At 46.5% G+C, this 23844-nt stretch overlaps 1 protein-coding gene across 8 annotated transcripts; it reads left to right on the top strand.

Annotated features, from left to right (window-relative positions):
• The first annotated feature begins 8526 nt into the window (after positions 1 to 8526).
• On the top strand, positions 8527 to 20059 carry HAUS5 (HAUS augmin like complex subunit 5). Of its 8 annotated transcripts, none has more exons than XM_037820112.1 (19): positions 8527 to 8651; positions 9275 to 9337; positions 9427 to 9459; positions 9594 to 9618; positions 10119 to 10224; positions 10304 to 10463; positions 11987 to 12056; positions 12152 to 12234; positions 12701 to 12758; positions 12888 to 13012; positions 13208 to 13271; positions 13356 to 13486; positions 13712 to 13874; positions 14037 to 14117; positions 14277 to 14422; positions 14664 to 14775; positions 14848 to 14980; positions 16956 to 17088; positions 17237 to 20059. In XM_037820112.1, exons 1-19 carry the CDS (start codon positions 8554 to 8556, stop codon positions 17352 to 17354), a joined length of 1902 nt encoding a protein of 633 aa, XP_037676040.1. In that variant the 5' UTR covers positions 8527 to 8553; the 3' UTR covers positions 17355 to 20059. The 8 variants fall into 8 exon arrangements, 7 of the variants coding, with proteins under 7 accessions (XP_037676040.1, XP_037676039.1, XP_037676043.1 ...); XM_037820111.1 differs by having other exon boundaries at positions 11954 to 12056; XM_037820115.1 differs by having other exon boundaries at positions 8624 to 8651; positions 9594 to 9664; positions 11954 to 12056.
• Positions 20060 to 23844: the final 3785 nt, after the last annotated feature.

The raw sequence follows: 23844 nt of genomic DNA, 5'->3' as shown, positions 1-23844 counted from the left end.
AAATTTTCATTTTGTATATAAATCATTTTCCTGATATCCTTTAGTTCTTCCTCTGTGTTTTCCTTTAGCTCTTTGAGCATATTTAAGACCATTTTTGTAAAAAGTCTTTTTCTGGTATGTCCAAAATCTAATTTTCTTTGTTGATGGGTTCTGATATTTATCTTGCTCCTTTGGATCAGTCAGTTTCCTGTTTCTTTGTATACCTTGCAAGTTTTTGTTGCACACTGAATATTTTAATGGAATTTAGTCTCTGCGGTGTCTGGTCCTGTTCCAGTTTGCTAATGCTGCTGTTATGCAGAATACCAGAAATGGACTGGCTTTTATAAAGGGGGTTTATTTGGTTACAAAGTTACAGTCTTAAGGCCATAAAGTGTCCACAGTAAGTCATCAACAACAGGTACCTTCACTGGAGAAAGGCCACTGGTGTCCGGAAAACCTCTGTTAGCTGGGAAGGCATGTGGCTGGCATCGCTTGCTCCCAGGTTGCTTTTCAAAATGGCATTCTCCAAATGTTTCTCTTGGGGTGTTTTGTCCTCTCTTAGCTGCAGCTCTTCCAAAATGTCACTCTCAGTTGCTCTCCAAAATGTTACTCTTACCTGCTCCAGTGATTTAATTAAGACCCATCCTGAATGGGCAGAGTAACACTTCCATAGAAATTATCCAATCAAAGGTCTTGCCTACAGTTGATTGAGTCACATCTCCATGGGAACATTCAATCATTTCCAACCTAATCAACATTAATATGTCTGTCCCTACAAGATTGTATCAAAGAACACGGCATTTTGGTGGACATAATACATCCAAATTGCCACAGGTCCTTAAGCTTGTATCTAGTAAAGGATATGACAGAGATTTCCTTGAATGCCAGAAGCTGATACAAACAAACAAGCAAACAAAAATGCCTATCTCTGTCTTTAGAGCTTGGCTCTGTGTTGGCTGGTGCTCTCCTTCAGAGCTTAGCTCTTTTAACAATGAAGCTAAAGAAAAGCTTAGCTCTTTTAACAATGAAACTAAAGAAAAGCTCAAGGCAAAAAGGCAGGGTCCTCTCTGGTCTTTTCTGAGCATGTGTTTCAGCCTGGGCATGCAGTCCTAGCCTCTGGAATTCCCCCATTTACACAATCCAAATGCCTGCTTTCTTCCTATGAAATAGTCTTTCTTCCTGGTCCTGGGTGCTCTATCATATGACCAAAGTTAGTAATCCTTTGCCCAAGGCTGCTGCAATTTGAGTGTTTCCTACTTATTTAGCGGCCTACAAGCTTCCGCATGCAGGGCAAGTTCTGGGATGGCAAACCAGAAACAAGCGTCCTAGTTCATTCCTTCAGGTTGCCAACAGACTGGTACAGACATACATACATGCACCCCAGTATGCACATAGGGGTTACTCTGCTCCCTCTGGAACCAGGACCAGGAATGTGCACTGAGAACACAAGCTGACCCAACACTGAGCTGAGGAGGGGTGGGGGAGTGGCCAGCAACAACACCATGAAGCTTTCCTACTATCTTTAAATTACCTTTTTCTTCATTCTTCATTTTACCAGGCACTGCAAACCATTAACTGTTTTCTGGAGCTCTGAGGAAGATGGTTCTGTCAGTTTTTTGCTAGCTGTTTAAAGCTCCTTTGGAGGCATGGAACCCTGAAGTTCTCACTCCGCCATCTTGGTGGCACTCCCCTTTGCACCCTTTTAAAAACTCAACTGTTCACATATGTTTAGTTCACATATTTCTGGGCTGTCTATTATTTTCCATTGATCTATTTGTCTGTGTTGATGTGAATGCCTCACTGTCTTAATTATGGCAACTTTATAACAAGTCTTGATGAAAGACAGTGTGTGTTCTCCAACTCTGCTCTTCATTTGCAACATTTTTCTGGCTATTTTAGGTCCTTTTGATTTCCAAATAAATTTAATAAGCTAATCTATTTCTACAGAAAACACGTGAGGGGATTTTGATTGGGATTGCATTGATACTACAGATCAGTTTGAGGAGTATTCACGCTTCAACATTTGTCTTTCAATCTATGGACATGGATTTATTTAAGTTCCGTTTATTTAAGCTCTCTCCATTTATTTAAGTTCTTCTTTTATTGTGAAGTATAATACATAAAGAAAAATGATAACTTTCAAAGTACGATTTAACAAGTAGTTAGAGAGCAAATTTCACAGAATATTATGAGTTACAGTTCCACCATGTCAGTTATTTCCTTCTAGCTATCATTTATCTAGTTCTTTAATTTTTCTCAGCAGTGTTTTGTAGTTTTCAATGTATAGGCCTTGCATATCATTTGTCAGACTTATCCTCAAGTATTTAATATTTTAACATGATTGTAAATAGTACTTATTAATTTCAATTTCAGATTTAATTGGTAGTAAATAGAAATACAAATGGATGGTTGTATATTGATCTCATATCCTGCAAACTTGCTTAATTCACATATATTTCTAGTTGTTTTGTTGATTCCAAGAGGTTTTCTACATAAACAATCACTCCATCACTTTCACCTCTTCCTTTCCAATATAACAGGTCTCATTTCTTTAACTTGCTTTATTGCACTGACTAAGACCTACAATACAATGTTGAATAGAAGTGGTGAGAGTGGACAGCCCTGTCTTGTTCCTGTTATTAGGGGAAAGCATTCAATCCTTCACCACTAAGTATGAGAGTAACTGTACCTCGTTTATCTACAGGTCTATGAAGCTGAGTAAGTTCCCTCCTATTCCTAGTTTAGTGAGAGTTTTTACAAGAAGTGGATGTTGGGCATTGTCACATGCTTTTTCTACATCTCTATATACAATCACGTTGGTATTTTTTGAAATAGTTTGTTAATGTGGTGAATTACATTGCTTGATATTAAACTTTAAATCAATCTTGCATTTCTGCAATAAATCCTGAATGATATATTACCTTTTATATATCATTGGGTACATTTTGCTAAAATTGTGTTGAGGTATATTGCATCTATATTTATAAGATACACTGACTTGGAGTTTTTTCTTTTCTTATAATGCCTTTCTCTGGTTTTGGTATCATCTTTATTCTGGCCTCACAAAATGAGTTGAGAAGAATCCAACTGTCTGGAAGAGTTTGTGTAGAATTGGTATCATTTCTTCCTCAAGTGATTGCTGAAATCCCCCAGTATAGCTAGCTGGGCCTGGAGTTTTCTTTTTAAGAAGGTTTTTGGCTATAGATTTAATGTCTTTAGTAAATATAATCTACAACTTAAATAAATCTTGAAAACATTGTGCTAAGTGAAAGAAGCCAGTTGCAGAAAGCCATATATTATGATTCCATTTATGTGAAATATCAATAATAGGAAAATCTATATATAGAGAGAAGTGGTTGCCTAGGGCTGGAGATATTTAGGAGAAATGGGGAGTGACTGCTAATAGATATAGGATTTCTTTTTGAGTGATGAAAATGTTCTAAAATTGATAGTGGCAATGATTGCATGGCTCTGTGAATATATTAAAAAACATTAAATTGTACACTTTAAATTAGTAAATTGTATGGTATGTGAATTATATATACATTAAAGCTGTGAAAAATAGATATGGATTACCCAGGTTATAGATTTCTTCTTTCAATAATGAAAGAAGGCTATAGATTTATTATTTCAATTCACCATTTTCAATAATGGATAGACAATCTAGACAGAAGATCAATAAGGAAATAGAAGACATTTGCTAGCCATAGATAAGACAAACCCTGGGGCTACAAAAGACAACAAATCACTGCTGCCCTTCAGAGCTGTCTGACTCAGAGGACCCCCCTCTTCTGCTGAGCAACATCACCTAGACACATAGTCGGTATGAAGGAGAATTCTTTTCTTGAGTGCTCTTTACTTTTAAACTATTGCCTGTCCCTATACTCTTAATTGAATGGGAGATTACTTGATGAAGACCAAACTGACTGAATCACAACCTGATAAGGCTCAGGCCTCTTCTAATGGAGATCACAGGTTTGAGATGCAGAGTCGAACCGGTGACACCTTTCATTTCAGCCTGGACTCCCTTTAGCATTTCTTGTAGGTCAGGTCTAGGGGTAACAAACTCCCTTAACTTTTATCTGAGAATAGCGTAATTTCTCCTTTAGTTTTGAAGGACAGTCTTTCCAAGTATAGAATTCTTGGTTGACAGTTTTTCTACTTCTGTACTTTAAATATGTCATCCCATTGCCTTCTGGTCTCCATGCTTTCTGAGGAAATATTGGCCATTAATTCTATTGACGATCACCTGTACATGATGAGTCACTTCTCTCTGGTTGCTTTCAGGGTTCTCTTTTTGTCTTTGTTTTTCAACAATTTGATGACAATCTGTCTCAGTTTGGATCTATTTTATTTTATCTTACTTGGAAGTTGTTGAGTTTCTTGAATGTGTAGATTCATGTCTTTCATCAAATTTGGGAAGTTTCCAGCCAGTATTTCTTCAAATATTCTTTCTGCCCCTTTCTCTCTCTCTCCTCTTATGGGAACTCCCATTATGTATATGTTGGTATGCTTGATAATGTCCCACAAGTCTCTTAGGCTCTGTTCATTTTTCTTTCAGCTCCTTAGACTGGATACTCACAATGTACCTGTGTTTAAGTTTGCTGATTGTTTCTTCTGTCTGCTCAATTCTGCAGAATTGACCCCTATGGTCAATTTTTCATTTCAGATATTTTCAACTCCAGAATTTCTATTTGGTTCTTTTTGCAATTTCTATCTCTTTATTGACATTCTCTACTTGGCGAGACATTGTTCTCCTGGTTTCCTTTAGTTCTTTGTCCATAGTTTCCTTTAGGGCTTTGAGCATATTTAAAAGAATTTATTTAAAGTCTTTGTCTAGGTTTCCTCAGGGACAGTGTCTATTAAATTATCTTTTCCTGTGAATGAGCCATACTTTGTTTCTTTGCATGCCTCAAATATTTTGTTGAAAACTATACATTTTGAATGTTATAATGTAAGAAGTTTGAAAATCAGATTCTCACCTCTCCTCAAGGTTTGCTGTTGCTGCTTGTTGTAATTGTTTGTTTAGACACTCTTCTGCACTAACTTTTTAAAGCGTATATTCTTTGTTATGAAGGGCCTCTGAAATCTCTGTTCCATTAGCATAGTGGTCAGCTAATGATTTAACAGAAATTTCCTTAGACATCTGGAGGGAAAAAAAAAATAAAACCTCTCCCAGTCTTTGCAGATTGGCTCTGTTGGGGCACTCCTTCAACACTTAGCCAGGCAGTTTACAACTCTATGTTAGCCTTCACTTCCTAATAGCACTGAGCCTGAGGTCAGCCAGGAGTGGCAGCTTAGGGTCCTCTCAGGTCTTTTCTGAGAATACATCCAGCCCTGTGCCTTCTAGATTCCCTGAAATATGCAGGAGCTTTTTCACAGCCCTGATTATCCTAATATCTTCTTCCCCAGACTCTTCCTTCCAAGGATATTTGGTCTGTCTATTGCTTGCCACAATTGTTATCCCTTGCTCCAGGCAGCAGAGGCTAATACATTTGCCTTTAAATGCTTTCAACAAAGGTCACCTGAAAAGCCACCTCAGCCCTGGGGAAGCTCCAAGGCAGGGACAACAAAGGCAAGCCACTGATCTGATCCTTCAGGGACCAGACCCATATTGCTCCCTCTAGTACCAGCAACGTGCACCCAGAATACAAGCTTCTTTCTCCAATGCCATCACTGAGCTTGGGAGTGGAGGATATAACTGGGTAAGTTAAAACACCACAGGGCTCTTTTACTGAAATTCAGCTGTTTTTTCTTCATTAAATGTTACCATGGTTGTTTCAAGCTTTCTATTAGATTCCAGAGTTCTGAAAAAGTTGATTCTGACTGTTTTTGTGAGTTTATTCTGATTTTAAACAAGCCATTGACCATGATTTCCTCAAGCTACAAGCAAAGATGAGTGTAGGGACCAAAATCATTTTGCCACATATATTGAACAGGCTGAAAACAGTGGAGATATAAACTTGATTGCATTTTCTTCTCCTATGAATATGATGTCAAACTCACCTTTTAGCAGGGACATAGCTTTATTTGGGGGTAGAGAAGGCCTCCTCTTCTCCATGGAAAGTAGAGGAGGAAAGCCACAGCACCCTCTTCTCCAAAATCAATTTGCAGTAACCATGACTTCTCGGATATCAAAAGTCTTTGCTTACAGACTGTATCAGTCAGATTCAGTCACAGAAATGGAACCATTAGGAGACATATATGAGAGATGATAAATACATTACAGGTGTTTGACCTTATGCATGTGTGGGAGCTAGTTAAGCAGTCTGCATAAGATTCTTGTTTTAGCATCTGATGCTGGTGCTTGAAGTCCGCAGAGCAGGCAGTTAGAAAGAGAAGGTGGGTATAAAGTGGAGCAAAGCAAGGACAAACTGGAACAAGCATAAGCTGGCAGTTCTCACTGCCTTTGACCATGGTGGTATGAGTGCTGGAGAAGCTCGCACCCTTCATCATGAAGCTAGATACACACTTGGCCCACAAACTGGAGACACTGAAAGAGGATCCAGGGGAAGGTAGAACAATTGCAGGCCAGGTTGTTGCCCCACGCCAACATGATGAACCAGCAGATAAGCAACAACCTATTGATCTAGAAAACATTGCTGCTTTACTTCTGACCCCTAAATCTTACCTCTGTCTTTTGGCCACTCTAAATGGAAGCATACAGAGAAGAGAATTCTAGGAAATATAGTTCATTCAACCTAGTCAAGTTGACACATTACAAAACCATCACACACAGACTGCAGGAAGAGTGGCAGGAATAGTCACGTGGCTGCTGGGGAGATGGTCACATGACCAGTGCTCCCTTAGATATCCTGAAAGGATGTGTCTACCAACCCCTGGGCACCCTTTTTTAGAGTTGAGGGGCTTGAGGGACACTGGTACTTATCAGTTGTGGTTCTCTTATTTGGCTTCAACCATCTATCCAAGTCAAAGGGAAAATTCCATTCAGAATCCTTTCATATTTACATATAATTATTAGTAATTTCATTAAACATTCAATGTTTCAGCCCTCAGCCAATACTTTTCAAAGGTCTCAAACATGCTCAACCCCCTCCCCCCTCAAAAAAGTGCATGGACTCACAGCAGATATTATGTCTAATTGATAAAAATAGTCCAACACCCCCCCACACACAGGGCAGAAGAGTGGAGATGTTTGGGGGAAATGGCAGCTGTTGAGAAACCAAACATCAAGGAGCCCCAGCTGCCAGTCTTTCCAAGAAGCCCAGCAGGATTTCATCAGCTCTTGGTACTCTCTTTTGCTTTTGGGTCCTTGAGAAGCACTTGAAGCTGCTACTCCCCCAAACCTGCTATTTCAGTGGTAACCACATTGCCCCTTAGTCCCTGTGCCAGAGCCCTGAGCCTTCCCTTCAGTGGCCCCCTGGTCTCCCATATCCATAATATCCCACACTGTCCTTAGCATCTGCCCAAAACAGCTCCTTCTGTAGTCTTCCCTTTTCAAGGTCTGCCCCACCCAATCCCCAGGACAGAGCTCTGTCCTCACGCTGAATGCCTCCCCTCCACAGCCCATCAAACGCATGACCCGTCCACTCAGCCTCCTGAGCTTCTCTTCCACACTCCCTCTTCCCTGCCCCACAGCCCCACCCTGGTCCAGCACTGTTTTCTCTGCCTCCTCCTTGGACTCCAAGCTCTACTGTCACCCCACCACCTTTCCCCAATTCCTTCATCCAACAGCTATTTAGAGAGCCCACTCTGATTCAGGCTTTGAACGGGACACAGACACAAGTGGTGACTTAAGCAAGCATTTGATTGAAAGGTCCCTAAATATTGGCATTTCTTAGGGATCTACATGGGACTGACTTTTCCTCTGCTCTAGACCTCACACCTACTCCCCACAACCCATCTAGATCTCTGCCTTAGGCTAGTGGGCTTTCCACAACTCCAGCCCTGATATCCAGTGTTTTCTAGGGCATCCCACAGACCTCTCATACTCCCTGTGTACCAAATCGACCCATCCTAGTATTTATTCTGTACCATCCCTATCTAGTGATGCAGCCATCATCCCACCATCCCCCAACTGGGGATCGGGGCAGTCTCGGTCACCACGGTGTCCCCAACACATCACCCAGGACAGCAGATGCCCCATGGATGTTAAGAGAATGGAATGCAAGAATGAATACCTTAAGGAATGCGTGCCAGGAAGATACTAGGATCATGCTGTGTGCCCTCTGGCTCCCATCTCCACATGAGACATCCCGTTCCTCAAATCAAGGAGTACTAAGACCGGCATCCCTTTACCTGGTTCTCGTCCTCATTTTTTTTGTCAAGAAAATCAAGGGAAAATCTCGATTCCTTTTGTGTTATCCGCAAAGCTACCACTAAGGACCTTTTGCCTCTTAGCTGCAACTGAGCACGGGTAATGAGGTGGAGGACGGCGGAAGGCGAGTGGACCCCACCATTTCTTCACATCCCTCTTCATGTTCCAGCACCCGAGACGGTGCAGCGCCCGGGGCCAGCAGTCCGCTGGGCAACCGATGACGTTCCTGCTGGCGCATTCGTGACGTCAGAGGCGGGCGCCGCACTTGAAGAGGGCGCGGCAGCCGCGGCGCAGTCATGGAGCTTGTACCAGGAGCGCGGGAACTGGGTTGTTGGGCGGCGGAGGAGATGGGGGCGCCTGCGGCGGCCCGGGCCCCGGAGGCGACACTGCGCAGGTGAGAGCCGTCCCTGGACGGAAGACTCTCCGCTCTGGAATTAGGGTGTCCGGAAGTAAGGACCCCAATCCTCATGGAGAACGCGCCTCCCTCCCCTCTGCCCCATTGAGGGCGCCCCATCCTGGGAGTAGTTTGTCCAGGAAGAGGATCCTGGCCGTCCTGGTGGTGAACCCCACATTCCCATCCTCTGATGCCCATCCAGAGTCAGATCCCTGGCACCAGTGAGAATCCTCCACGAGTTAGTGAAGACCCTCTCCCCTTGTGAAAATAGGATCTCCAGAGTAAGGATGGCCCTGTAGCAGGCGTGTGCATATACACAAACACAGAGCCAGTGAATGAGGACTCCTAGAGGTAGCAAAAGCCACCTCCTTGAGGATTGTGTCTCTAGGAGCGATGACCCACACCTGGTCACACACCTTCACTGCCACCTCTGGAAGTAACTGGCAGTAACCCTCTCCTACAAGAAAGGCAGGACCCCACCCAATGAGAAGCTTACCTTCTCCTTGACTGAAAACTCCCCTGGAGGGAGGATCTTGCCCCTTCCCCACCCCCACCAGTCCAGGAATGAGGATCTTCCACCCTGTGTGATACCCCAGGCAGACCCTCACACACTGTCCCCACAGGCTGTGTCTGGGCCAGGGGGCTGATATCTGGGCCTACATCTTGCGGCACGTGCACAGTCAGAGGTGAGTCTGACTGGATGAGGTAGACCGGGGTGAGGGAGAAGCCACAGATGAGTCCCACAGTAACTCTTTCTCCTCCCTCTCTGCTGCAGGAGTGTCAAGAAGATTCGGGGAAACTTGCTCTGGTAACTGGCCCTCAAAGCTAGCCCTTCCTATTTTCCCCAGTCCCATCTAGCCCTGTCCCCAACCAGACTCACACTTCCTGCCCTCCCCCAATGGAAGCACATGTCATCCCCTGACTCTGGCCTTATTTCCTCAGGTATGGCCACCAGGACAGTCCAGAGGTGAGAAGCAAGTGCTACAAGATCGTCCCTCATCTCAAAAGGACTTGTATGTTGTCTGCTATAGGCCCAGCTTTGTGCTGGATGATGCTGGGGATACTGACTCACAAGACAGCCCTGATCCTTGCATTCCCTGCACAGTTCAAAGGAGAGACAGACATGGGTGGGGCTGAGGGGGCAGGAGTGAGGAATGAGGATGGTATAGATAATGAGGCATCTAGACTGGTGAGAGGAGAAGGCAGAGATGCAAGTGTCATCAGGGCAGACTCAGGAAATAGGCTGTGAGGATGGGTGAGGCAGAACAAGGAGGGGAGAGAGGACCAGGTCAGTGCTTTGGTGCTCTTCTGGGTGCAGATCTGTGTTGGGGACAGAAATTGCTTAGAAAACCTGTTGCCATCCCTCCCAGTCAGGGTGAGAAACCTGAGGCCCCCTCCCCAGGGTGCTGTCAGGCCAAGCTAAGCCTAAGCCCGATGTGTGTCTGACCCTGTATCTAACCCCACCAGGCCCGTCGGAAATCGGAGCTGGAAGCCACTGTTGCCCGCCTGCAGGCTGAGATCCAGGAATTAGACCAGAGCTTGGAGCTGATGGAGCGAGATACTGAGGCTCAGGGTGACCTGTGGGTCTGGGCAGATGGGCAGGGGACACCTGGGTGGGAGTGGTGCTTATGGTGACCATCTTCCTCCCACAGATGTTGCCATGGAGCAGGCACTGCAAAACATGCGAGATACCCAGCGTCGTGCTTTCCTCCTCCGGGCCCAAGCCAGGGCCGTGCAAAGACAGCGGCACAAGCTCCAAGATCCCATACAGCGGCTGCAGAATCAGCTCAGGCGCCTGCAGGACATAGAAAGGTGGGTCTCGGGTACCCAGGCACAAGCCCTCACCAGGATGGGTGGTCAGACATTCTCCTTTAAGAACCCTAGGGCCCTGTCCCAACCCCGTCTGAGATCCCAGAACTCTGAGCTCCCACCCCTTATGATTTAAGTTCCATGAGCCCAGAGATATTTATCATCAGTCACCACTGTATCCCCAGTGCCTAGAATGGTGCTGACTCTATGTCTACCACACCAGCGCTGGGGATGTAGCAGCAAGGGGCAAGTCACTGCCCTCATGGAGCTCACACTCTGATTTGGGGGTGGGTGGGGGATAGATTGTAAACTAGGAAGCAAACAAATAAATCCTATAATTTTGGTTAGAGATAAGTGCTATGAAGAAAGGAAGGGGAGATGCTACTGGGGGTAGGGTAGTCAGGAAAGACCTTGCCAAAGAAGTGACATTTGAGTTAAGGGAGGAATTCCCATGGAGAAGGAACAGCAAAAGCAGAGGCCCTGAGCCTAGAATGGGGGAAGGATGCCATGGGGCCAGTTCAACTCAAGTTTCCTAGCCGAGAGGGTAAGCATGAGGAGGTGGGGTTGGAGAAGTAGACAGAGCGCCAGGGAGGCATTGAAATTTTGCTCTGAGACTCTGGCTCCATCCCTGGCTTGATCACTTAACAGCAGTGTGACCTTGGGCAGACTATTTTAACTTCTTGGTGCCTCAATTTCTGAGATCTATCATTTGCCTTTCCTAGGGCTACCATAACAAATTACCAAAAACTGGGTGGCTTAAAATGACAGAAATTTATTCTCTTATAAATTTCAAGCCAGAAATCTGAAATTAAGGTGTTGGCAGGGCCGTGCTCCCTCTGAAGGCTCTAGGGAAGAATTCCTCCATGCCTCTTCCTAGCTTCTGGTGGTTGCCGGCTACCCTTGGAATTTCTTGGCTTGGAGCTGCACCACTCCAGCCTCTGCGTCCGTCTACACATGGCTGTCTCCCCTGGGTGTGTGCCTGAATATCCAGCCATTAGATTTAAGGTTCATCCTAACTCATTACATCTGTAGACACCCTATTTCCAAATAAGGTCACATTCTGAGGTTCCAGTGGACATGAATTTTGGGGGGACACTATTCAACCCAGTATATCCATAGAATGGGAATAACATGCATACCTCTCTAATAGAGTGGGGAAGTATAAGGTGTTTAGAGGAGTGTCTCTTAGCCATTGTCATTATTCTGAGTGTGATGGGTAATATCACGTTGTTTCGGGGGGTTTTGAGCAGAACAGTGACGTGATCTGCCCTAGATTTTAACAGGATGCCTTAGATTTCAACAGCATCATTGACTGCTGGGTGGAGAACAGACTCTTGGAGGTGGGAACAGGGAGACCAGTGAGGAAACTAGCACAGTTGTCCAAGCAAGAGATGACAGTGGCCTAATCTTCGATGGTCACTTAGTGGTCCGAGTAACCCATCTTGCTGGCCAGTGGGGCAGGGGAGAAGGGACACAGACATCTATTCTCCCAGGGATCCCAGCTCCAACTGCACTCCTCTCTCCAGGAAGGCCAAAGTAGATGTGACCTTTGGACCCCTGACATCAGCTGCCCTGGGCCTGGAGCCTGTGGTCCTGGTAAGGGTCCTCCCTGGGCCACAGGAGAAGGGGAGGGAATGCTGAGATCCGCTGGACCCCTGGCTCCCTCTTCTGCCCCGTCCTCTTCTCCCTAGCATGATGTCCGAACAGTCTGCACCCTCCGGACTGAGTTCCTAGAGAACCTCCTGATTCCACAGGCTAAAGGAGGCAGCGTCCTGTGAGTATCCCTGGGCCCCCAGTGACCCTGCAAAGAGCCTGGGCTTTGGGAGTCACTTGTTGGTTAATTCCTCAGACACTGAGCTTCTGGGCTGTCAGCTCCAGGCCCTGCTCTGACAAGGCTTCCCGGCTGAGTAGTGTATGTGACAACCCAGGTGATTAGGACATTTGGGGGGATGCCTAGAAGGCTCTGGGTGCCCAGAAGAGGCAGCTGACGTAGCTTAGGGGGACAGGGAGGAGGGGGTTCTCTGATGAGGAGGTTTAACTGAGGTAATGGATCTTTAGGGTGTCCCAGGTAAACAGCAGATTCAGAAGGCCAAGGCAGGCATATTGGCATAATTGGGGAACTCAAGTCTAGCAGACAAGGACAGTCTCTTCATCGGTAAAATGAGGACAGTGACCGCCTGCCTCAGTGGGATAATAAATATGTCCTGTAACAGTCTCTGTCCCCCTACCCAACCCCACAGGACCCCTTGTGGTGACCACTTTGGAACCTCCTACCAGCAATGGCTTAGCTCAGTGGAGGTGAGTCCCCTGATCAGACTTCAGGGTGCAAGAACCTGATTCTTGACCCCCTACCCCCACCTTCATGGGTCCCCAGCTCAGAGCCCTGCCCCTCTCCTGTCTCTAACTTCATTCCCTCCCCCCAACCAGGCACTGCTGACAAACCACCCTCCGGGCCACATCCTGGCTGCCTTGGAGCACCTGGCTGCAGAGCGGGAAGCAGAGATTCGGTCCCGGTGCAGGGGGGATGGGCTCGGAGGTCTGGAGTTACCCAGGTGTGAGGTGGAGTGCACCAGAGTCAGGGCAGGGCAGGTGGGGTAGGGGTTCAAGACCATGCATAGTGATCTGGTGGTGGGGATGGAAACTGAAACCAGTGCCCAGTCTGGGTGGTAGCCTGAGATTGGCTGCCCCCAAGTGCCAAGGCAAGAGGCAAGGCTCCTCCCTCAGCATCTTTGCCCACCTCACCCCAGGCCCCAGGCTCCGGACCAGTCAGACTCCATCCAGGCCCTGCCGTCCATGGTGCATCTCATCCAGGTGACCCCCAGGCTCCCTCCCCAGGACTCTAGCCCTCCGTCCCCATAAATCACGCCCACCCTGACACTGTGCTCCCCTCCCCAGGAGAGTTGGGGGGCTGTAGGTATGCTGGTCGCCCAGCGGTGCCCCCTCCTGAAGGAGCATCAAGTCCTGACTTGGCACCTCCAGGGCCTGATGAAGGAGATGGAGAGGAGTGCCCTAGGATCCAGGGAGAGGTGAGGAGCTCCCCCGACAGAGGCCTCTAGGCCTTGTCTCCCCCAGGTGTCTTGGGATGCGGACTCTCCTGCCCCTGTTGCTCCCACCTCTGTTTCCCTGTCCTTTGAATCCGTCTCCCTGTGCATGTGGCAACTTGTGCATCCATGCAGGTCTCATCTCTCTCCTCCCCCAACATGGGTTTCAGTCTCCTTCCTCTCATCTGCTCGCCCCTGCTCGTCCCCCAGGCAAGCACTGGCACTGAGGCTGCGGGCTTGTGGGCTGCAGGCGGAGCTCAGGGCCCTGCGTGCCCAGAGCCAGGAGCTGGAAAATGCAGCTGGACAGCGGCAGCTTCTGCTGCAGGACTTACAGGCCAAGCAGCAGCGGATCCTACGCTGGCGCCAGCTTGTGGTGAGGGACAGATCAAGGCTTGGAGCCTTGTGACCTTGTGACCGGGGCTAGGGCAAGGGCCACAGGGTGAGACTCTGACAAGGAAGCAGGATCTGTGGCCTAGGGGCCTAGGTTGCAAGGTGGGAAGGAAAATCAGGTCTCCAAGGCCTCCCGGTTCCCCAGGAGGAGACTCAGGAACAAATCCGTCTGCTCATCAAGGGAAACTCAGCCAGCAAGACCCGCCTGCGCCGGAGCCCCGGGGAGGTAAGGTAGAGGTCAGGGTGAGGCCTGGGTAGGGTCAGGTCTCCAGGTTGCATTGGGGGCTGAGGTGGGCATGACTATGACCCCAGGGCAGAGCCATGTACTTGGGGAGAGGACTGGATAGACTCAGGCTGCCCCTCCAGTCCCTTTCCTTTCCTGCAGGTGCTGGCTCTGATTCAGCAAAAGGTGGTCCCCACATCTGAGGCAGTGGCACCCCAGAGCCAGGAGCTGCTTCGCTGTTTAGAGGAGGAAGCCCAGCATCTCCCCCACCTTCTGCTGGGCACCCTGCTGCGGCACAGCCCCAGTGGGTGAGACTGGGAACACCCCCATATCCTCTCCCATGGATGACTCTCATGCCCAAGGCCCTCTCCAAAAAAGAAATGCTAGACTCCCATGATCCCAGGCCACCAGAGCTCACCCTCAGGTCACTGGTCCTGCTCTAGCATCCTAGTCCCAAAACCCACCTCCAAGTTCCTGGGCCTCTAGACCCAAGCCCTTGGCACCTGCCCCTCCGCTCAGCCCCCACCCAACTTAGAGTCTTCCCCCCAGGTTGAAGCACCTGCCCACGGTCTTACCATCCATCCACCAGCTGCACCCCGCAGCCCCCAGGGGCTCCAGCCTCCTAGCATTGAGCCACATGCTGGGGCTGCCTGCAGGGAAGGTGAGTGCCTATCCCCTATGACCTGTCCCCCCTACCCTATCCAAGGTGACTGTCTTCCCCCCTCCCCTCCAGGCCCCGGAGCTGCTTCTCCCGCAGGCCGCCTCTCTGCGACAGGACCTCCTGTTCCTCCAGGACCAGTGGAGTCTCCGGTGCTGGGATCTGCTCCGCACAAAGACAGGACTGCCGCCTGGACCATCCACCAAGGGTAGGCCTGCCCCGCTGCCCATTCCCAGCACCACCAGCCTCCAGAAGTAGTGACAAACACCACCCAGGGCTTACACAATGCTTACAGTGAGCTGAGTGCTGCGGATACCTCTACTCATTTAATCTGCACAGCGCCTCCATGAGGAAAGTGCTACTGTTTGCCCATTTACAGAGGAAGCTGAGGCCCCAAGAGCTTACCCAGCATGCCCAAGTAGCATGGTGGGAATTGAATCTAGGCTGTCTGACATGGGTCAGACTGCTAAGCTACACTGCCCATCAAATGGCCACGTGGTTATTTGTCACCACTAAAAAGTACACTTGAGTGGTTAAAAGCTGGGCTATGGAGTTAAACTACCTGGCTTCTCCTCTCAGCCCCACCTCTTCCTGGCTGTGTGATCTGTGTGCCCCAGGAGAGTAGGGATGAAGATAGTACCTTTCAGAGTTGCTGGGAAGTTGCTAGGTGTCCCAGCAGGGCACTGACACCCAGACAGTACATGACATGTGATAAGCGCTCTCAGTGTCTCCGGAGTGGTCACGATTATTGTTGTCTGCACACAATCTCTTTGAGTCCTTAGCTCAGAAGGACGGGATGATTAACATCCCCAGCTGACAGGTGAGGAACTGGAGACTCAGAGCATCCATTCATCCGTGGATTCTCTCGGCAAGCACTCGCTGGGTGTCTGCCAGGTGCCGGACCAGGCCAGCTCAATGGGGAGTGAGGAGAGAGCTGCCCAGCCCCAGGGCTGTCCCAGTGTAGAAGCAAAGAGCAAAGAATCAAGGGGCAAATGGATGGAAGAGGTGACTTGATGTGAAATGAATTTGGGGTTAGGGGAGACCAGCAAACCGGGAAGAAAGAGACCTGGGTCTCCTCACCCTGCTTTCTGCCTGTGGTGAGGGAGCCACGTGGAGGAGCAGTGGGAATGATCTTGACATAGTGCTCCATCTTCCCACCTCCTGGGCAGCTTGAACTTGAACATGTCTGTAGCATAACTTTTGATCCCCTCCGTTCTGAAAAGCTATTTTGTTCCTCCCCTCCTGATTTCCCCTCAGTAAACGGCCCCACCCTCCTCAGGTGCCGAAGGCAGAACCCCACAGCCATCCTTGATTCTTCACACTCATCCAGGCCTACTGCCAGCCTGCCAGCCAGCCCTGCAGCCCCACCTCCCGAGTTCCCCAGTTGCCCCCTGCCGCACTAGCCTAAGGCTCAGATAATTCCACCTGACAGCAGGCAGCTGAGGCTCAGAAAGAGGAGGTCACCTGCAAAGTCTCAGGGCAAGGATGAGACGGTCAGGATTCAGGCCCAAGAGGACTGACCACACTGATAAACCACACTTGCTCTCTGTTCTGGTAACATGGAGGGGGCTAGACCCAGACACAGTCCCCGGGGTCACAAATAGAGTGAAGAGCTGGAGCCGTCTGAGGAAGAAGCCTTGGGATGAGGGATCCTGGGAAGAAAAGGTGATGCCTCGTATGGGCCTTCAGGGATAGGTTAGGTTTTTCCCAGGAGTAGTGAGCAGAGGCGACATGATACAGACCCTCAAATGCCACGCTCAAAAGCTCAGACTCTGTCCTGGGGACACTGGGGAACCACAGAGGGTTCTAAGCAGGGGACGGTGAGGATCAGATTTGGGCTTCGGGAAGATCGCTCTGGCTGGCTGTCATGTGGAGGGTGGACCAGAATGGGGACTAAGGCCGGAAGCCCAGAAAGGAGGCTGGGGTGTGGGGAATACGGAGGGGAAGGGAGAAACTCCCAGGGTGCTGAATGGATGGGCCATGGAGATTGATGAGCTGTCAGGAGGAGGGAAGAAGTCACCAGAATGAGGCCTGGGGGATGGTGGGGTTGCCCTTGAGATAAAGACCTGGGAGGAGAGGCAGGTTTGGGAGCCATGGGTGACTGCAGACTTAGTGACACACTGGCTGTGAAGTATGAGGAAGCCAGAAGACTCAATGCTGCCTACCGGGTTTCTCACCTCCAGAGCTGCTGCAAATCCAAGCATCCCAGGAAAAGGAGCAGAGAGAGAGTCTTGGGCAGGCTCTGAAGCGGTTGGAAAACCTGCTGAAACAGGCACTGGAGCGAATCCCCCAGTTGCAGGGAGCCATAGGGGACTGGTAAGAGGGGAGCACAATGGAAGCCGGGGTGCTAAGCTGGGTGGAAGAATCAGGACTTAGGCTGGTGAGCGGCAGGCCATGGCCTGGAGGAACACCAGCGCAGGTCTCGAGGCCCAGGCCTTCCCTCTGACACCATCCCCGTCCCCAGGTGGGAGCAGCCAGGCCAGGCCGCCCTCTCCGAAGAGCGCTGCCAGGGACTGTCCCTGCCCCAGTGGCGGCTGCGCTGGGCCCAGGCCCAGGGGGCCTTGCAGCAGCTGTGCAGATGAAGAGGGGTCTCAAACAGGAGTCAAGATCCACATTTGTTCACCCCAACACCCCACCTCCTCCAGTAGGAAGAAAGCATCGTCTGAATTTGTCAGCCCATTGTCTCTACCCATGCCTGCAGTCCCTCACACAGTTCTGCTGCTCTCCTCCATTCTTTACCTCCTGTCCTTTGATCCCAAGAGAATGGGGTCCTCTGGGCCCCACCCTGGAGTACCTCTGTAACTCCCCTCATCCCCTTACACATTCAGCAGCAAAACATAACTGAGCACCTCCCGTATGCCTTAGGGATACATCACTGAACAAAAATGCCAAAAATTAGCATTCTAGGACAGGGAGACAGAATTGACAAGCAAAATGTATACTATGTTAGCAGATAAAAACTGCTGTGGAGAAAATGAAACAAGGTGTCGGAAGCGTACTTTTAAATAAAGGGCTGCACTGCAAAGGTCACAGCTCTGTAAAGGTGTTGAGAGGGGAGCCCTGTAGGTGTCTAAGGAAGGGTTCGCAGATAAAGGCAAACCCTTTGCATGTGCAAAGGCCCTGAGATGTGATGTGCCAATGTGAGGACCACTGGGGAGGCAGTGGAGCTGGGGTTTATTAGGAGGTGAGCTTGTCCTCGAGTTCTTATAGTTTCTTTTTTTACATTTAAATCTCGGAGCCATTTGGAATGTATCCTAGCAAATGCATCCAATTTTGTCTTTTTACATACATCCTAATAGCACTTACTAAAACACCCAGTCAGAACAGTGGTTTCTAACTTATTTTCCCAAATGAAACAAACTTTATACTCAACATGCCTGGTTCCAAAAGAAAGGAAAAAAGAGAAAACAAAAACACAGAGGGTGATTTTATTGGCATTGCAGTAAAAACTTAGACAGACTTGAACCTTCATGTTCTTCAACCTTGCTATCCAACCTCCCTCCTTACAACCCCTCTCAGGCTGTAGAGTACCCGTAGTCTCCCAGTTTTCCTCTTACATCCTGGCTGCTCTTTCCCTTTTCCAGTCTTTGCACATTTGCTTTTCTCTGCACCACTCCAGTGTTCCCACAGCTGGTCCTGGCCGCTCCTCCCTGTCCTCATCTGGGTTCCCAGCCCCCACCTCCCTTCTGAACTCCAGATGTGGGACCTTAACCCCCTACCCTGCTGAGTTTTTCTCCATAGCACATCTTACCTTCTAGCATACTGTGTTTTACTTTATTCTATCCCTCAGATAGAACTGAGCTCCTTAAAGGCAAACTTTCCTATCATTCAAAATTCCGATGCAATAAGAGGAAATACTGAAAATTTTGACTATGTAAAAATAAACTTTTGCAAAAAAAACATGAGCAGAGTAAAAAGAAATAAAAAATAGGGAAAAGTATTTGCAACTTCTATAACGTTTATAGGCATATGTACACATATATATGTGTCTATACATACAAACACATATGATATCAAAGTGGAAAAGAAAAATCCCAACAATTCCACAGAAAATATATGAATGGACAATTCTCAGAAAAAGTGCTCAAACTCAATCACAAGAGAAAAGCAAATTGAAACTATACCTTGGTACATTTCCCACCTATCAGACTTGCAAAAAGTAAACCCAAAATTTTGACAGCTTTCTATGTAGCAAGGCTATAGGAAAAGGAGCACTCTGATACTTAAGTAGATGTGTAATATAGAACACCAGCTATGGGGAACTCTCCAGTAAGATTACATGAGCATTTTCCCTATGCCCAAACAATCCCAGTTTTAAGAATCTGTCCCACAGACATACTGGGTGAAATAACAAAAAGATGGGCTCTTCATTGCAGCACTATTGGCAAGTTGTGAGGCTTTGTACAAACAACTGGACCATATTCTTCAAAAGGTTGTCAGTCATGTGGTGGGGACTATTTTGGATTAAAAGAGATAAAGAGACATGGCAAACAAATGCAATCCAGGAACTTGATTGAATCCTGAATTAAAAATTTTTTTGAAAGATACATTTTTGGGGCCTCTGGGATAATTTGAATATGGGGAAATTTGTATATTAGAGAATATTATTGTATCTATGGTAAATTTCTTTGGTAGGATGTGGTATTGTGGTTAGGTGGAAGAATGTTCTTAGAGGATATGTGTTCAAGTATTGGGTGTTGTCTGCAATTTACTTTCAAATAGTTAAGGACAAAAGTGTAGCAAAACATTAAAGAGTTGGTCAGTTCTGATGAGTTTTAAGGATGTTTATTGAGGTGTTTTTTTTTTCAACTTTGCTGAAGGTGTGAAAGTTTTCAAACTGAAAATTTGGAAAAATTGTAAAAAGTAAAAGAGATACTAAGTAAATAAAAGCCCACTCATAAAAAGAAGCATGGAGGGATAAACCAAAACGTAATAAGATTGGCCATCAATGCAGTGAGGGAGACAAAGGACGGGAAAGGGATGGAAGCCAGACATCTCTGAATGTACAGTTTCATTGTTTCAACTGGAAATATCTAATTTCTTCCATAATTAAAAAATTAAATTGAAAGAAAGAAAAATCAAATCCCTAAAAATTCAAAACAAACTAAACAAGTGAACCTAAACGATATCAAGTTAGTGGCACAGCCACCCAGAGAACAATTTAAGTGACAAGTGATACTAAAACTCAGTATTTTGACTCAACACCTCCAGTAGTATATGTATCTATATCTATCTATCTATCTGTAGCCTAAGGGGGAAAAAACCTCTAATAAAATCTTAAACTGCATTTTGTAGTCTTATTGTTAGTAATTATGCTGATATTTTTATTTTGATAAAAATATATAGTTTAAATGTGCATCCATTATGTGTATGTGTTTTGAAATTATATTTACTAAACCAAAGTAAATAGTTATCTTAATGTCATTGGAGATCAAGAATTTTTATGTAAATGAAAAGAGGTTTTTGTTTCCTGGCTGCTACAGCATAAACAATGGGAATTTATTGGTTCACAGTATTGAGGCTAGGAATAGTCCTAAATCAAGGTGTCATCAAGACAATGCTTTCTCCCAGAAGACTGGCATTCCGGGGTTGCCTGCCGGAGATCCTTGGTCCTTGGCTTTTCTGTCACATGGCAGTGCACATGGCGGCCTCTTCTGATATCCCTATGTTCTAGTTTGCTAATGCTGCTGGAATGCAAAATGCCAGAAACAGATCGCCTTTAATAAAGGGAGTTTATTTGGTTACAAAGTTACAGTCTTAAGGCCATAAAGTGCCCAAGGTAATAGATCAACAATCAGGTACCTTCACTGGAGGATGGCCAGTGGTGTCTGGAAAACCTCTGTTAGCTGGGAAAGCATGGGGCTGGCATCTGCTCCAAAGTTCTGGTTTCAAAATGGCTTTCTCCCAGGATGTTCCTCTCTAGGCTGCAGTTCCTCAAAAATGTCACTCTTAGTTGCTCTTGGGGTGTTTATCCTCTCTTAGTTCTCCGGAGCAAGAGTGTGCTTTTGGCTGTCTTCAAACTGTCTCATATGCAGCTACTCTCAGCTTCTGTGCATTCTTCTAAGTGTCCTTGGCTGTAGCAAGCTTGCTCCTTCTGTCTGAGCTTACATATATTGTTCCAGTAAACTAAACAAGGCCCATGCAGAATGGGTGAGGCCACATCTCCATGGAAACACTCAAAGAATTACAATCTAATCAACACTGATATATCTGCCCACACAAGATTACATCAAAGATAATGGCATTTTGAGGGACAGAACACATTCAAACCAGCACACCCTGGATTCCATTCACTTCCTGCTTCTGGCTCCTCTCCCCGCTTTCTCTCTCTGTGACCTTTCGTGTAAGACCTTCAATAATAGAATTAAGACCCATCATGATTCAGTTGGGTCACACCTTAACTAAAGTAACTTCATCAAAAAGTCCTATTTTCAATGGTTCACATCCCACAGAAATGGATTAAGTTTATATTTTCCTGGGGTACATATCTCCAAACCACCACAGAGGTAAATATAAAAATCAAAGAAGTAAGTACCCTGTAATCTTTAATTTGAATTGGAAATAAAGTGAACTCATGACTTTTTTCTAAAAAAAAAATTTCCTAGTGAAAGCCACTGAAAAAGCCTAGACATAATGACAATCCATTAAGAATAAGCAACTCTAGTGCCCAGATTGTGGTCTCTAAATTCCATTTCCCACTAAAAGGAACCAAGGATCCTTGGGAAAACAGGTGATTCCTGGTCAAAGGATAGGAAATGTGCTAAATGAACATGAGGCACGTTGTGCCAGGAAGCAAGAAGTCCTCCAAGACAACTGTGGTCAAGTCAAAAGGACTTGGGAGCCAACTAATGAAGCAATGGGTACAGATAATGATGATCAAGGCTGCTAAAACTATTAGGGGAAGAGTTGATGGGACACCTTAAAGTGGATGGAACAGGATGACCCACTGATCAATCCTGGCATCACCAAAAGAGGGGCAATGAGATACTGTGATCCTGACTGGATACAATGGAACAAGAGAATACCTACGAAGTATTCTTTCATCAAACAAAACTGAATCTAATCAAGTCTGTAGCTGTCACTGTAAGTTTATAGGAAAGAGGCAGGGGGCTGCGAAGAACAAGAGGAACAAAACTAGGAGAATGGAATCAGTCAAATTCATAATGCAGGACATCCTACAGGGCCTACGATCCAGTTTCTTCAGTAAATAAAAATCAAAAGGGGGAGAGGGGCAAGGACAGAGAAATTTACAGATTAAAAACTACTTCAGACTTTAAAAAGGCATTTTGAGCAACAAAATAAAGTAGAATTGAATTATAACCTAAAATATGAAATAAATAATCCATGAGTACATACTGTTATGATTGAATAACTAAATACATGGGGGAAAACAGACAAATCTGTACAAAATTCCAAATAATTTACATAGATATTCTACCCTCAAGCAGATGCATCGTAACTCCCTGCTCCTTAAGCGTGGGCTATGCAAGTGACTTCCTTCCAAAGAGTAAGGGAGGGGGGAGCAGTAACTATTACAAACACTACTTCAACCAGGTGATCAAAGTTAACAAACAACGGAAAGTTATGTTGATAGTGCGTACCCTATGTGTATGAGAATTGCACTTCACCTCTGATTTTCCTCCCCCAAACCCATAACCCCAGTCTAAAAGATGAGAAAATATCAGACAAATCCACAAAATACCTGGTCAGTACTCCTCAAAACTATCAAAGTCATCAAAAACAAGGAAAGTAAGAAACTGTCACAATAAGAGGAACCTAAGGAGACATGTTGATTAAGTGTAATACAAGATCCTTGATGGGATGCTGGAACAGAAAAGGGAGGTTAGATTAAAACTAAGGAAATCTGAATAAAGTATGAACTTTAATAATGTAAAAACAAAACAAAACAAAAGTCTCCCAATTCACTCCTTACTGTATCTCTAGCACAGAAGCAAACAAAAGCCAGTATTTTAACAAAGTATCTCATTCATTTGTGCTGATTCAGACTGGGACTTCAGAAACCAAGGCAGCCAACAATATTGAGTTTTTTCAGGAAGAAAAGAAAAAAAGATTTAAGAGACCAACCGGCCAAATGCAACTTATGAACCTGTTTGGATCATGATTTGTACAGTACTATCGTCTAAAGACTTTGGGACAGGGAAAATTGAATACAGTCTGGGTATTAGATGAGACTAAGAAGTAATTTTCTGAGGTGTGAAAATGGTATGATTTTTTTTAATAGTCCTTATCTGTTAGAAATACATGCTAAAACATTTACGCATTAATTGATAAGATGTCTGGAGTTTGCTATAACATACTCTAGCAGAAAATAAAAAAAGGGAAGTATAGCTGAACCCAGAAGGGTAGAATATTGACAACTGTTGAAATTGTGAGGTACATGGGTTCATGTTCCTATTCTCTACTGTTGTGCATGACTGAAAACATTCATCATAAAACATCTTGAGAACTACAAACAAGGAGGGGTCAGCTGTGTCCCAAGAAAGGACACAGAGACCAAACCCACACACACGCCCTTCTAAGTTCGCGCATTTGACCAGTGGTTTTGGCTTGTTTCTGAGCTGGTCTCTGTCCTCAGAACACCGCCCATTTTCCTCTGGCATACGTTTTCTTGTTTCAGATGTCACCTCCTCCAGGAAGCCTGGGTCGCGTGCTTTCTTTTAGGCTCCCCCATCACGTCCTTGATGTTTCTGGAGTCACTGTCTGGCAGCATTTCTGTCTACCCCAGAGCAGGAGCCAACCCGTCCAGCCTCGTCCGACCCTGGGAGCGGCACGGATTTCAGTGTGCGTTTAAAAACTTCCGGCACCGGCCGTGCTTGGGAGGGGCCTCTGAACTTTCCTGAGTTCTCAAAGGTCCAGTTTCCACGCTGGGGGTGGGGCTAACTTGCTTTGCTGAGCGCTCATTGGCCCATGTTCCTCTGTGAAAGGTAGGCCGCCCGTCTTCGCAGCGCTCGGATAGGCCCAGGTTCTTCTGTCAGTTCGTCCTGTCAGCCCCACCTCATTCTCCGAATGGGCCCCCGTTGACAACTTGACGTCATCTACCAGCGCCTTTGA

This window comes from Choloepus didactylus, chromosome 27, assembly GCF_015220235.1.
Source record: "Choloepus didactylus isolate mChoDid1 chromosome 27, mChoDid1.pri, whole genome shotgun sequence".
NCBI classification, from domain to species: domain Eukaryota; kingdom Metazoa; phylum Chordata; class Mammalia; order Pilosa; family Megalonychidae; genus Choloepus; species Choloepus didactylus.
This window is presented reverse-complemented; position numbering and strand designations above follow the sequence as displayed.